Below are 16,054 nucleotides of genomic sequence, written 5' to 3'. Positions count from 1 at the left end.
TGTACATACTCTACAGATTAGAATAAAATACTGGGAAGTAGTTAATCCCTCACTGCTGCCACACTAAGACTTTCAATATAGAAGTGACAGAGAATGTAAATCAAAGTACTCTGGCATTTTGAGCTCCAGTCAGACTGTTTCAAGAGAGAGAAGTGGGACAATTTAGAGTTCATCAATTATATCACATCAAATTAGCCTCCATCACTGGCTTGGCTCGACAGCTTTCATCTATTCTAATTTACAACAGAGAGGACAGCCAAGTACAGGATTGCGGCAATGACACAGTCAAAGGGAAGCACAGCACTTTTGCTTTGCAAGAATTGTAGGCTTTTCTAGGCAGCCGCTTCAGCTGGGTCAAAATCTCCAGCCACGTTTAGTTTCTTTCATTTGCTTTGATCTGACAGCCCTCATCCTCATTTAAGGAAGCAAGGTGCTAAACATCTTTTTAGAAGTCCTGTAGCCTGTTTAAAGACACTGTTCTGTATACATCTACCTTACACAGTGATTTACCTTTGCAGTTAAATCCTTAAAATAGATAAGTACTCTACTGGAATGCCATTGTAACTGTATGTGGTTAGGACATAGGTTAGCTATTTTAAAGGAAAATCACTATCAGTAAATTGTTAGAGTTTGACTTCCAACTGACAGACTTTAAATTTGAATTTGCCATGGTTATTTGAAGACACTGACAGTGCAGTAACTTAAATCACAGTGAAACACAGAAAAGCATTGAAGAACCTTACACAGATATCACTTTACAAAATACTTTATATTAAGAATTCATCCCTGTGCTATGGATGCGATCACAAGCATTGCGCGTCATTTAAATTGCAGTCTAGAGGCTTAGGTGGACTCAAATGGAAAATGGGCCTTGTGCTGGCCCTCTGCACAGTAGTGAATTTGCACAACATGGATGAAAATCCAGCTTTACTTTTTCTACTGCAATAAATGACAAAAAAGAAACCAAAAGAACAAGACGACCCACATAACATCCAGTTTCCCTCTGTTCCTAAAGAAAACATTTTTTTAATACAGGTAAATGAAAATAGGCATTTAGAAATGCACATATTGCAATGATTAATTCACCAGAATGAACAAGCTTCCAAAAGTATATTTCCATACTCTTCCATCACAGTTTATGTGCATATTGCCATTATGTGCATTCTTTTTTACCTGCTTTCTTCTAATGTGGCCCATTTCCAGATTAAATATTGGAAGCTTTAGGCAAGTCTAGGTCATGTTTCCCATTCCTTTACTTCCTCCCCAAGCTTGGCTTTGCTGGTAGGATTTTAAGTAGTGAATTACTAAAGGGCTTTTTATGGCAGTCTTAAAGTTGTTTTAATAATTGCATCAGATTAAAATGCTTAGAGACAAGTAAATTATCAGAATTTCTGACTGCTAATTTTTAGAGATCCTCACATGATTTCAGGAGGGATAAATACTAAGTAAAAAACTTAGTATTGTCTTTTACCTGGAATCTTAATTGGCTCCTTTTTTTATATATGCAGTCTTACAGTTTGTATAAAGAGCAAATTAGTACAACACAATGTATTCATTACTTTCTTCTTGCAAAACTGAAAACATAAGACATTTTTATATTCTTCCACAATATGCCCCTTTCTGCACAGGCATCTTTTACCTGCATTAGAGTGTGCCATAAATTTTTCAAGAATGCGGACTTGTTTTCTGTTGTTTGTTCCAGCCAGAGACATATTGGTTTAAAATGTCAGGGAACCTGCCATGTATTAATGGATTTTTATATGGGCATCTGCTAAATGCTTTCAAATTTACACCACCATAATGTATGAGACAGCTGGAATTTCATTAATTGAAATTTATTTACCAAGAAAAAAACCAACAACATCCTTAATTGGGAGACAAAAGAAAACAAAGATATGATCTATGAGTCAAAGGTGCCACACATCTCAATGATTTTCCTCAACAGACCTATATTTATCCCAGCGCATGCAAAGCAAGGACTCACCCTCAGGGGCTTCTTAAAAAAAGCATGACAACTATGATTTGGCTAATTAATTTTCCCTACTTATTTGGAGTTGAAGGAAATATTCTAGTATATGATGCTCAAACCCTTCAACATAAGTTTTTATTTTCATACTTGGAGCTGTGGTAGTTGCTTTATTATTAACATGGAAAAAGTTATTTCTTGATTACATGAACTATTGTTATTTAAATAGGTGTGTTTTAAAAACACACATGAATTAAGCATGATATTCACTTCTGCATAGATACATTTACATTCTCTCTCCCACCTAAATGGGCATCAACAAACCTTCTACCTCTGTATCTGGGTAAGGAACACTCAAGATTAGATCTAGCGCAGTTTCAATATGCCAAATGATAACCGATAAGTCTAGTGTGCTGCAGAGGAGGCAACTCCTCTCTGTGAAGCAAAGATCAGACTCCTCTCAGTGAAGGTGAGCTGAATGACCACAAATGTGTGAAGTGCAAGAGCAGTGGTGGGGTGTGATGATCTGAAAGGGCTCTCTGATCCTTCCCTGCCGCACATAAATAGAGGTGGAATACAGAAGTCATTAAAGGCACTACAAGAAAAAATTCTGGATAATGCCTCCATTCCAGCTTCCCTGCATTGGTGGAGAACTGTTTCTTCATCAGTGTTCAACACTTCTGACAGTGCTTAAGAAAACTTATACCCATTTGGCACTGGGAATTTGGTACATGGCTAACAGGTCCCGACGTCCTCAGCTAATGCCATCAGGAGATAAGAAAGATGTTTTTCCATACTTGGTTAGATTGAATCATGTAATATAGGGGTTTGCAGCTTCTCAACCACCAGGAAATCTTGCTTTGGTTGCTCAATACAGTTATTCCTTATGCCCCAGCTGCAGGAGGAGTGCAGTGTCAAGTATTAGTTTGGAAAGCCCAATTTGGAATCAGAGACCAGAAATCAGTACAGGTGGCTTGGCATTGTTGGGATACGGATCTGAAAGACTAGAATCAGTTGTAGCTCCAAAGAGGTCCTAACAAATAATTTGGTTATATTTGGCGATTGATTACATTATTTTTTTCAAACTTATACATAGTTCAAAATGCAAAGAATTATATTGTCCCCACAGGTTATTTCTGTAACTTGTTATGAATACTCAAATGAAGTAGGAAAAGTTTTAATATTTTAGTTTTCTGATTATATATATTTAGAATTAAGTTACAATGGCCAATATCCATGAATCAAGTACAAAAATCTACCCTGTAGAAATACTCCAAAATGGCTGTTTAACGTTTACTGGTTTGGCCATGCTCCAACACAAAAGGTGGGCAAACATAACATCAGCAAATCTAGTTTCATACAGGGGTACTCTTGTACCTACAAATCATTGATTGTAAGTTAATAATTTTGAAAAAGTATTTGAATATTTGCCTTGCTTTATAATATATCAGCATTTTTATTCTCTTCCATTTCGGTTCTGATTAATGAATCTTAAGATTTCAATAGTAAAGACTTGCTTGCAGTTATATTTCACTGGCCTTTAAACTAACGTGCATTCATTCCTATCCTACAGGCAAAAGTCACTTTTCCATTTCTCAGCCTTTGATGGACGGAAATTTTGACCTAATTCTCTGCAGCTTTGAAGGCAAAAGACGGCAACAATTTTTAAACATGACTTTTTAAATGCAAGTACCATAAAAGGTGCTCCAATAAAAATGAATAAACAATAATAAATAAAAATAAAGACATTAAAATTGTGGTAGATTAAATTATTTTCTTTGAAGTTGGAACAGTCACATCCCATAAATGTAATCTTCCATTTACTGTACCAACACTTCAGATACATAGTGACTACGTCAGTTAAAACAATTTGAGAGTGTATCTATTTTCCTGTATTATATAAGGTAGTACCAGAGTCCTCATGGTTTTTCTCAGAAAGCCAAAAATTTATCAAATATATAACTTAAAATGTATTATCAGCTGTAGTTTCTCTTCCTTTGCTCAAAATAAAATAGGTCCCGTTGACCTGTTTAGCACCCAATATTTCTGACAATCAGTTTATGTATGCTCCAGCATGGGTATAAAAACATGGTTTTATTTATAAACTTTGGCTTCTTTGATTGCAAAAGTACAGTTTGTACGATTTACTGCTAAACTCAGAAATGAATGGTATTTGTATCTGAATTAGTCCAGAGGAAAAAAATCATTGGAATTCACAGCTGCAGGAGCACAGAATCATCTACACTAAACACTTCAGGTACTTAGTCCTCTTTCCTTCATTTATACTCAATGAGTCAAGGCTTACTGCAGCTGAGTATCTGAATGTTTTTTTTTTTAAAGTCCCTGCATTCTAACCATGTGGTACACAGCAGAGACCAGGTCCTTCCCTAATCATTTCCCACCCAATTTTCAGAAAACAGAATGCGTAACATGTAATGTGAACTACACTGATAGTAAGAGTTGGTGTCACTGACTGACAAGGCCCATGATACGCTATACCAGTATCACGTACATGAGAATTAAAGTTAATGATGAAAATCAGAATCAAGGAAAATGCTCAGCACAAGCTGTGAAAATCTCACATTTGTCTTTCTCAGATGTTACTTCCTATGTCACCAACGTGATAAAAAAATATGTGATGGCATTCCCCATCTTATCTATGAAAAGTACCCATTTTTTAGTTCTCTGTTGGTGATAAATTATGATTTGTTTTTCTAATAAATTTGAAGTTCTGCTTCTGCAAATATTTTTGCATTCAATCATGCATAGACAACATGGGGACCCGTAGATATTATTTTACAGTTTGATTCACTTTGTCTTGAGTATTAACATAATAAATTGTTATTAACTAGTTACAGGGACTTTTATAAAGGAACACTCTCGTATTCAGAAGTAACTAAAACACAGTTGAATCTCATGGAATAAAAATGTTGCCTTTACATTTTCATCCACTACCTATTGTGCATCTAAAGAGTTTTTATTTGGTTTAATTAGAAAGTGTAAAAATTTTTCATTTTCACCATAATGTAAAACACACATTGAATATTTGCAATATGTAGGAACTTATTATTATATAGTTATTTAAGCGGCCACACCAGCACATGTAATAATTATACCAGCATTTACTGCAGCTACAAGTAGGAAAGAGTGGCAGGATATTGGCATTATTTTTTCCCACAGTGTAAACGTGTTGTTTCAAACACTGAGTTAGGTCTAACATATTTAACATGACTTTTTTTAGTAAGTCAAAGTAAGGCTTACACAGAATGAATGCAAACAATTTCCATACATACAGATGTCCCAAATTTCACATATTCCATTTAATTCCAATGCATATTAGGCTTTCACTGCTCAGTGAACAGGACTTTGTAATACAGCTGGAAAGTCAACTGAAGATTCATGTTGGCTACAGTCTGCTCGACCAGCCAAGGTGTGTAAGCCTCTGTGTAAGCCAGTTTCCTCTTCTGGAAAAAGAAGTGTCAGGTCACTCAGTAATCCACAATGGAGAGCGAAGATGGGGGAAAGCTAGAGCTAAACCATATAACACGTTCTTATGTGGTGCATGGCAGTGGTTAGTAATGTCAAGCTCTCCAGCCACCTACTGTGTGATAGATAAAACTGCACTCTCTTGGATGGAGAGAATCGATCATGTTTGCTCTTCACACTACAGAACTCTGGCATCTGAACTGCAGGAAGAGATTGCACCTGGATGTAACCCAGGTTTGGAGCTGGACACCGGTGATGGAGAACAGCATGTCACACTACCTGGAATTACAGCTTTCAGAAGGTATAGCAGCCTTCTGAACGTTTCAGGGATCAATGTTCACCTGACCTGAAACAAAATCATTCAATTTTTCATCCACTTAGTAGAAACTTTCCCTGAAATGTCTCTCTTCACAAACAAAGCTGACATTTAGATAAAGTAATACTTTCGAAAAGAAAAATATGCTACTTAGCCTTAGCCAAAAAAAAAAAAAAAAAAAAAAAAAAAAAGAGACATTGAGTGTAGGGAGGACTACCATAATTTCCAGGATTTTACCCATTCTATAAATATTTTGAAGTCATTTGGAAATGCTTCTGCTCCTAATGTACATCATAGACTAACATGAATTGTTATGCACAAAATAAACAGAACTGAACCGTGCAGGGTAAAACATAGCTAAGATGAGAGGTGACACCCAATCTACTGAATTTACTCTGAGATTGTTTTGCTAATCTTGTACTTCCAGACAATGTTTTGGCTGTTTTTCACACAAATTGTAGATTGGCATCTGTGACTCAGCTGTACAAAACAGCTCTTATATTTTCCTTTCCTGGGGCACTCCTTCTCCAGAAGCAAACTCACTTAATGTCACCTCAGCTGCCACTGGCAAACTCACCAGCAGTGCAGAAGAATCAAGCTGTGATGTGATGAGATCGAGCAATCCCTGAGCACGTCATTTCTTTTTGTGATGAAGTAAAAATAGAGGCTGGACATCTATAGTTTAGTGTATGTGAAAAGGACATCTAACACCACCTTACCTGGATATAAATTACATTTACTTTTCAAAGAGTAAACCTCTGTGCAAAACCTTACTGTGTGCCATGCATTCTGCGGTGTCAGCTGCATTTCTCAAAGTAAATATACCTGTTTAAAATAAATGCCATCAGCAACAGTACTGTGTGTGTATATATATATGGCTCAATACAGAATGGTTTTTTTAACACTTTCTCACAATTTCTAATAAAAGGTCCAATTTTTAACTCTATTAACAAACCAGCCCGCATACCAAGTTGACAGAAACGCCTCAAACAACTGGTCATTACTTGTGGGCATGTCACTATTTATGCTAAAAATACACAAGGCTTTGATGCAAAGGTCTGCAGACATCAGCCAGACTTAGGTTATGTCAGTCTCCTTAAATATCTGCCTGTTTTCCACAGAGGTGGTTTAGGAGGGTTGTGTTTTAACTTGATACTGCAGACAACTGTGTGCTGTTAGTCTAAAACTACCAGTGCATAACACAGAGCTTGGTTACTGTGTTTCTTAATGCAAAATGACATGGAACATTATTTGCCACATCAGGAAAAGCTGAAACTATGCCCTAAGGCAAAACATCCTGAGTCAGGGGAGATGTAGACTGGATATTAGGAAAAAAATTCTTCACCAAAAGCGTTGTCAAACCATGGAACAGGCTGCCCAGGGAAGTGGTTGAGTCACCATCCCTGGAGGTACTTAAAAGATGTGTAGATGTTGGGCTCGGGGATATGGTTTAGTGGTGGACTTGGCAGTGATAGGTTAGTAGTTGGACTTGATGGTCTTAAGAGTCTTTTCCAACCTAAATGATTCCATGATTCTATTATTATTCAATTATGATATTTAAGATGATCCCGTTGTGTGAGCACTGTGAAAATGAGGCAAATAAGTGGGTTACACCAGATCTGACATTTCACCCTTCTTTCTCACTTTGGGGATTTAACTCAGTTCTGTTGTACAGTTCCATGTAGCTTATTATTATTTCAATTTTAGTATTAAACTAGAGAATGTCTAAATCTGTTATGGAAGTGTTTAGTGCTACATTAAAAAATATATTCCAAAACACACATATATTTAAAGTACTTTAAAAACTTATTTAAAGTACTTTAAAAACTTTAAAATCTGGGGATTTTAAATAGAAGAATTAGGCATTCATTATTATTGTCAGTACCAGTGCCAAAACCAGTACAAGACTGTCCATTTTCTTCTTATAATGCACTACTGTGAATAAGATCATTGGGAAATGCTACCAAGAAAGAGATTATAACCACAAGAATGTTTGTGCAAAACAAAAGCAATAACAAAACCAAATGGAAAATGTTTACAAGATTCTTTCTCAGCTGCCCATCTGCCATTTAAAGTAACCACTTTAAACTGTATTTAATATTGTACATATCGGAATTCCTAAGTAGCAGCATGGCTTTCAGCTAATCACCCTTACAAAACAGATTTTGGGAGGGAGCAGTTTCCACCCCACTGGGGCAAGGTCCTGGCTTTGCAGCCTTGCTCTGACACCTGGGTGCAGCGCTGCAGCCATGGGGAGCTCAGGGGATGCCGTGCCATCCCTCCTCTGCCATCAGGAACCCATGCTCTCCCTCCTGTCCTACCTTTCATGCAGGTAATACAGTAACTCAGTTTTCTGCCACGATGTCCCTTCCCTTTCTCGTCTCCCTCAGACAGGCATATTTGGGATGGTTTTGCTCTTCCCTTCAGAAGTAGCAGGTGCTCAGGGTAGGCTTTCTTTGCCCCATTTCCTGGGAGACCAGGTGTTCTGAGTTTTTGACAGCCAAGGATGGCTGTGAGGATCAGCTCTTTCTGCACCCCTTCACCCCTCCTCCTCCTCCCTGATGGCCTCTCAGGGCCATGACACAGAGGCAGCAGTGGCACAAAGAGGCCAGGATGTGCACTCGGTGGTGGTAAGCTATTTGGATTGATTCATCAACTATTCCCTCAATTTAGCAATAGAGACAACAAGAAGATCGTCCTTTGTTTGACCCCACTTGGGAGCTGCCTGTTGGATGGTGCTGGCAGTGTATTCAGAGAGAAAATATAAAAAAAACAGAACAAAACAAAAAGTAGGAGATTCAGTCACCAAAATAAGAACGGCTTGACTAGGAAAAACAGAAAAGCTAAAATTTACCATTCTTCTCCTGTGACTATTGTAAGAAAAAAAAAATTATAAAAAAGAATAAATTCATAATAATCTTTTCCTTCTCATGGATAATGCTCAAATATGAAATAAATACACTGCAAATATACAGATGATTTCTGGAATTACAATCTTTGCCCAGGACCCATACACAGGCCACACCAACAGCAGTAAATATTGCTCGATGCATACAGATATACACACAGAGCAATAACTCTCCAAATAAAAGAATATTTTAGAAAATGTAATCTGGTTTCTTCTTAGCTATGGGGCAAAAAATGTTGTGGGTTTTAATAGAATGCTGAGATAAATTAAGACTACAATAAATACATATACAGGTACATGTCTGTTATTAAAGTAGCACATAAAGTGTGAAGCCAAAAGAGGGGCTAAAAAGCAATTTAACCGAAGAACAAAGATTTCTGGTATTGATTTACTGCCACAGGTATGAGCCCAAAACTAGCATAAGCACAGAACATTTCCTATGCAAATAGGCAAGACCAGCTAGTGCTATTTTCCCTGGACATGTTCAATAAAAGGCAAACATAATATCATGGGATGAGTAAAAATCTATTCACCGATTTTTATACTGTAATGTTTTAAAAAACTACAAGCATTTAAAATCTAGCACTTATGATACAGAGAAACCAACTGGGACGTGTTCTTAAACGTGACACGATACTTGCCACTGACATTATCCTGTGAAACATTTATTCAGGGTCCGTGGCTTTTGATAACAGCTCAGCATACTGCTGCTGTTCTCCAATTTATTCTTCAAGTTTTTGATCTGCGTGCTGATTATCTCTGAGCCACTGGTTCAGAGTTTTTCCATCCTGCATCTTACCATCAGCAAATTCCTTAAAGGCAAGAGGTCTCAGTGGATGATCCCACCTTCTAACAGCATCCTACATGTTTTACATGTTTTAGCAAGACCAAGGCTGCTACAGTAACACAAAAAATGAGGGCTGTTATGTCAGAATTCACTGCTTGCAGGGACTGAAAAATTACTTTGTTTTTAGATGCAAGAAGTAAGAATCTAAAGCACCAGTGCTTTTAGCCACAGAATTAAACATGGTGTATGTGTATTTATTGAGGGACTGTTCCACATGGAGTATTACTAGACAAAAGTGGTGAAATCACACTCAATACCTCCTTATTTTGGCACATGTTATGCAAAAGCAGGGGACTGCTTAAAACCCTGACTTTGAGAAAAAGATTAATTTGTATCTGCCTTCACTTTGGGAAGGTGCATGAACTCTTCCTCAAAGAAGGTGTGGCTGGCCCCCATGTTAAGGAGGAGTAAGTTGAAAATAAGGAAGAAATACTGGAATTAGATTCACATCCTGGTGTTGTGTAAGGAACTGAAATGGCAGTAACATGGATGGTGTGTCCTTCTACCATCTATTTTGTGGGACAATCAGTGTTTATTTGGCAAGACTTGCAGACTCTAGAGTAATTTGTGTGAAATGTAGTAATTCTAAAGAAATCAGGCCAATGAAGGACATATAACAGTCCCAGGTGGCATTCCTCACTGAAATCTTTGTAAATGAAAGAAAAAACCAACAAACATATGAATATGTGTAAAACTAGCATTAAAATCAGCATCAGGTCCTCCTTATTTTGAAAAGCTAGAGTACTAATACAATGGCAGGCACCAAAAAGGAGTATACTAAGGCTCCAAAAATAGGTCAGTACTTCTTATTTTGGCAAAGCAAAATGATTAAAATATCTGCTGATCTCCACTGTATATTAACTTTCTTTTTCATTAGCTTTGCCTCAACAGCAGTAGCAGAATGGGAAGCAATGTGTGAAGGCAAATTTCAAGAAAGAGAAATGCAATAGTTCTAATAAAAATGAAAGTAACTACCATTTCAGCTAACGTGCCTGTTAACAGAGGCAAAGCCCCTCGTCACGGAGGTTGACTGCATATAATCTATTCACTTTAAAGTTGAATTTAATTGCATTATTATTATTTTTATATACAGTATATTGCCTAAAAGCCATGAGCCAGGACTTCTCTGCATTAGCTGCTGTGCAAACAAAGGGAAGAGGGGGTTTATGGTCCAGAGAGTTTATATTATAATTTGTTAATTTTTGATGAAGAGTAAAAGATAATCTGAATGAGGCATTCAGGCATTCAAAAACAGAAAGCATTTAGCTATGTAATGCAGCTCCTATTACAATTCTCAGCCTGCGTTCAGAAAACACCATTATCAGATACACTGAACATTGCTATAAACCGACAGTAAAGAGGATAAAATTCTCTTTAGCTATAAATGCCTGAACTACTACTAACGTCAATGGAATCGTGCCTATCTACAAGAGAATTTTGACCTGCTATCAAAAAAAGGTGACAGAAGAAAAAAAATACAGCCGAACAAACAAAAACCACAGACACAGACTGTAAATTACTAATATCCATTAAAAGAATGTTTTTCATATAATTGCAAAACTAACTTTACTTCAATATAAAATAGAAGTAGTTATTACAATTACTGCTCAACTGCTCTTTTCGGGACCCAAAGTCTCACTGGAGGTTCTGGGTTGGTAAAAAAGAAATCTAGTGGGGCTTACTGTACTTTTCCAATGTAGCAAACATTGGGTTACTCTAAGAAAAACCAGCTCAGAGCTAAGCATGTATGATTTTATGTCCTCTGTGAAACTAAGGAAACACAAATAAAGGTATTTGATTACTATAAATTAATAAAATACTACTATAAATTAATGAAATTATTTTTTCCACATACAATATATGCCCATGTACACTTATAAAGCTTTAGATCAACTGGAAATGTTTTAAGCTTCAAATCAGAACATTATTTAAGAGTAGAAGTACTGAGTCATGTCCTTTTGCCCTCCTAAAATCTTTTCTACTGTCTTTAAAGGATATCTCGAAATTCAAAACACAATAACCTATCCACATATCACTAATTTTCTAAGTTACTAAGCACTTAATCAGGTAAAATACATTGTCACAAGTTCTATATCCTGGCACCCTATGTTTATATCATTTCTTGAAAACACTGATAACATAGGGTAGGTGTTATTTTACATTGAAAATTTGTACTTGATAGTAGCCATTACCCAACTGTATTTATTTTAATGATAGAGCTAAAAAAGTAATCATCACTATTGAATTTTATATATAATACTAGACTTGAGCTCTCTTCTACGTAATAATCAGATCCCCAAATGAATAACTATCCCAGGAAGGTAATCACAACCACTACCTTGTGACTAGTGAAGTCGTTGAAATTTCAAAATCTGATGAAATACTTTTAAAACTGAATCAGTTTTAAAAGTAATTCCCCTGAACTCGACTCCAATGAAAACACTGTGGCTCTGGTTTTCTGATCCCTCATGGTGAATAACAATATTTCTTTAAACTGAGTAAAATACATTCTCCAGATGAATTGTAAGAGGTAGTAAATTGCTTACATGGTCATTATTCCCATTAAGTAATTTGCTTTGAGCAAAATAGGAAAACATTGTATTTTCAAGAATTATAAAAGTAATAGAAATTTTTAAAACTATGGAAGATAGAATTGGATCTAGGACAAAAAATATGATTTTAATAATAAAGCAACTATTCTTTCAGCATGTGCATACAATAGTTTTAAAATTCATCTTTAAAATTACTTTAAGATTTAATAATTATATGTAAGTGAAAATGAACGTGCAGTGTGCTGTGATAATGCCACCACTGGGTGATATCATCTGAGTCTATTATTCAGCAGAGCAGAGAAATATCAAGAAATAATTGGCCTGAAAACTCTCATTTTAATTGCTCTGCACAGCCCTGGAAAGCAAGTTTGATGCCTTTAATATCAAGGAACATATCCAATTCTGAAAATGAAGCAAAATGGATCAGGCTGGTCATAAAGGAATTATAAGCACTGAGCCAGGATATGCTAAACCACCTTCAAAACAAATGGGAACAATTTTATTATACAAAATTACAACAAAAGAGACAGCTCACAGGCTTGTTTAGCATTAAAAGAATATTTAGATTCAGGAACCGGATATGGGGAAGTTGTTCAGAGTTGGAATTCAAGACTGGAGTAAATCAGGACAGCCATGAGGTCTGGGGGAAGCAGCCGGTGGTGAGAAATGCAGAGACTGGAGTCTTTTAGGCCACACAGAAAATTATCAGTATTCTGCTGCCTTCTAAACCACAGGAGTGACTACAGATAACTGAATGTGTTGCTATACATAGATGCATCTTTCCCAGTATTCCCTTCTTGCCATACTTTTTACCGTATCCAATCAACTTTCCACCTTAGAAAACTGGTTACAGTTAAAAGATGCAAAGTCAATTTACATATACACAGGTTTTATTTTATGTTTTTAAGAACATCCTGTGAACTTCCCAAGATACATTTTTAAGTGCCTCCTTACTCTAAGCAATGGAAAAAAAGTATTTTTTAATCTTTTTTTCAGTTGGAGTTTTGTAAATACCATTACTTCCCATCTCCACCGCATCAGACTGATATAAAAATACACCACAAACTCACTTCAGAGTGCTCAAGTTTTAAAATTCTTTGTATTAGTTCTATCAAACTTCTCATAAAATGTCTAGTCTGGGGGAAAAAAGTACTTGGCCAATTTTCAGAAGCTTAGTATCTCTAGGGTAATAAAGACATATTTAAGTCAATCAGTTCTATAATGGAGAACTAGCATCAATGGGAACTTCAGGAGTGACTCTTGCCTCTTCATTATAAATACCAGATCTGTCTAGAGACATAATTTTATTTCATTATATGTTGTTTGTCATGTCAGAATAAAAGTGTTACCTGCAAAATAGTAAATCTGGGACTGAGTGATTAATAAATGTGCTTTAGGTTTCACTGTGTGAAAACTATGGTTGCAATTGTTTTTTCATCTCAGAGTGCCTGTTGTGTGAAAGCTTGTTTTGTGTGTCTAGAACCACTTATACAAAATGCATTTTTAACTACCATAGTTGATCATAAAGGGAAAGAGGGAGAAATAAAAAGATACATTATGCAAACAGTCTTGAGATTTCTTTTTCTTAATACAAAAGACACTGATGTTTCTTTGCTCATTCACTGGATGGTACAGCACGGCATAAAGTTGATTTAAGAAACTTGATTTTAGACTGGTAACCATTTTACATTCTAAATGAAGGGAAAGGTATTTTTTAAGCCTACTGGATAAAATATATTTGTTTTGGTGCCTTGGAAAAATAAAGGAAAAAGTGGATTCTGCCAGGATGAATAAATTACACTGGCATGAAAAAAGGACAGAACAATGCAGTTAACACCAGATTAACATCTGGGGTTACCTGCCAAAACCAATGCAATGCTTATTAGTATCTGACTGAAAAGCTCATCCTCTGTCCTGGGCCACATTATTCATTTGCTTAAGCCAAACAGGCTCTTCGTCAGCTTTTGTCTTGCCTTATGTTCTCATTTCCCTGTAAATGTATGATAATGAAGGTCCTGCTAGCAGATGTGCCTTTAGACTCATTAACTTCTGAATCTTGTTGTTCATTTTATCCACCAAAAGTTAGTTTATTAGAACAAACAATTATGGGAAAGTAGAAAATCACAAAGAGCTTTCATCATGATACTTAACTCCAGATACAGATACCAAGTGAATGTATGCAGATGCTAATAATTATAAAGTACAACACTTAGAGATTGTCTTAAGTGATGAGGGAGTTCCCCATGCCTCAAGAGACAGAGAAATTCTGTGTGACTTCAAGCAAAACATCATAAATCATTGCTTAGCAAAGATTCAAATAGCAACTGTCCTGGTTACTGACAATAACTAAAGGCACAAAGGACTTTGATCCTACTTGCCTGAGGGAAAGTTAGTGAGCTAAAATAACACTATAGGGCTATATAAATAGCACTATAGCAACAAGCTTTGAGGAAAACATTAAAGTCTTGATGATTTCATGAAAAATTCATGAAATAAAGCCCTAAGAAGAATAAAACACAACTATGGACAGGATTTACTTTATGATAGATAGAACATGATAAATAGCAGATCTTATTTAATACAGATAAAATTATTTTAATATTTCACATCTGTGGCAAAACAATTAATTTAGATATAGCTGTTGAATTAATATATGAAGTTCTGATAGTACACTTTACATATAAAAAACCAAAATAACATCCTGTAAAGACATGTCACTACTCTTCATTAACATGTACAGACTCTAAACAGTTCGGTGTTGATAAAAATCCTGACACCTTTTTTATATTGTAATATAATAAATGAGTTTTAAGGAAACATAACATGTCTTCCTTAGCATTAAGACTTTTAAAATCATATTTGTACTCCTATTAAATCTCAGCTTAAAAAACTTTTACATTATCTTATCTGAAGACTGACAGCAACGTGAAGCCAATACCTACTTAAAAAACAGAAAAAGTGTATTTTCTGACTAAACTGTCTAGCAGAGTTTTAAAAAGTTATTACTTAAAAAACTGCACAGTTTTAAAATGTAACATGCCAACAGGTGAAATGCAGCTACAAAAGTAATATCTGTAACTTGCTTCAGCTCTTCTAATTAAAACCAAACCCCAATCACAGTTTAAAGGCTCTAGTTCTAAAAGGACATACTCTCGACCAGCAATTCTTGGGACTCTGCTCAATAAGAGACATTGATGAGATGGGAAGAACAGTGCCAGGATATATCAACACAGATGATAATCTATATCTGTGGTGAAGCTATTCCACGGACTTTTGAATTGACTGTCAGTTTCAGGTTTTACCTGGAAATGCAAAATGAAAGAAAAAAATTTTTTCAATACATCATTTTACTAACTTCCTTTTCTACCATGTGCTTTGGTTTTATTTACCCTCTGGAATGTCCTCCATCTGTATGTACCTGACAGTTTTCTAATATTTTAGTATAAATGAGTTTTAAGGAAATCCATCCTTAAGTCCAGCAGAAGCTACAGTATGCAACCCCATGCACCAGTGCGACGGCAGACTATTGCACCTCTCTCAGAAGTAAACAGAAGTCTGTTGAAAGTAAGAAACAGTTTTATACGTATTTGGTGTAATCATGAATAAAGATAAAAACTATCGTACAGGCAATGTCTGTGATGCATTTTAGAGTCATATAATTATTTCTATATGCTTACGTCTCACTAAACAAGCAGCTCATGGTTTGATTTACACATTTACATGAGCTGAGCATTCTTACCCTGAACAAGGCAGTACTGTATTATCCGCAATTACTAAGAATCACATGCGGTAGCACTTCTCACTTGAATGAGGTAGAAGGAGACTGTGAGCCAGTTGCTTTCCACTGAAACATACACTGATGGTACAAAAATCCAAAATATTTTACTGTCTCAGTTGATTATCAGATAGCTGGTAAGATCATTTGGTAGAGTTAAGACAAGCAAAACAAATGAGTACTGTGTCCTAGGGCCAAGTCATA

The 16,054-nt window shown here is 35.9% G+C and overlaps 1 protein-coding gene across 3 annotated transcripts in view; it reads right to left on the bottom strand.

The window, feature by feature from the left end:
* Positions 1-16,054, bottom strand: part of ATRNL1 (attractin like 1) — a 522,986-nt gene that overhangs the window by 138,865 nt on the left and 368,067 nt on the right. Inside the window, exon 27 of one of the 3 annotated variants that reach the window (XM_075107502.1) lies at positions 15,208-15,377. The exons of the other annotated variants lie outside the window; for them this stretch is intronic. Within the exon in view, the coding sequence (XP_074963603.1) occupies positions 15,300-15,377 (78 nt within the window). The 3' untranslated portion in view covers positions 15,208-15,299. Of the gene's footprint in view, positions 1-15,207; positions 15,378-16,054 lie in introns of those variants that run through there. 3 annotated transcript variants of the gene reach the window in all.

The sequence above is a fragment of the Phalacrocorax aristotelis genome, chromosome 12 (assembly GCF_949628215.1).
Source record: "Phalacrocorax aristotelis chromosome 12, bGulAri2.1, whole genome shotgun sequence".
NCBI lineage: Eukaryota > Metazoa > Chordata > Aves > Suliformes > Phalacrocoracidae > Phalacrocorax > Phalacrocorax aristotelis.
This window is presented reverse-complemented; position numbering and strand designations above follow the sequence as displayed.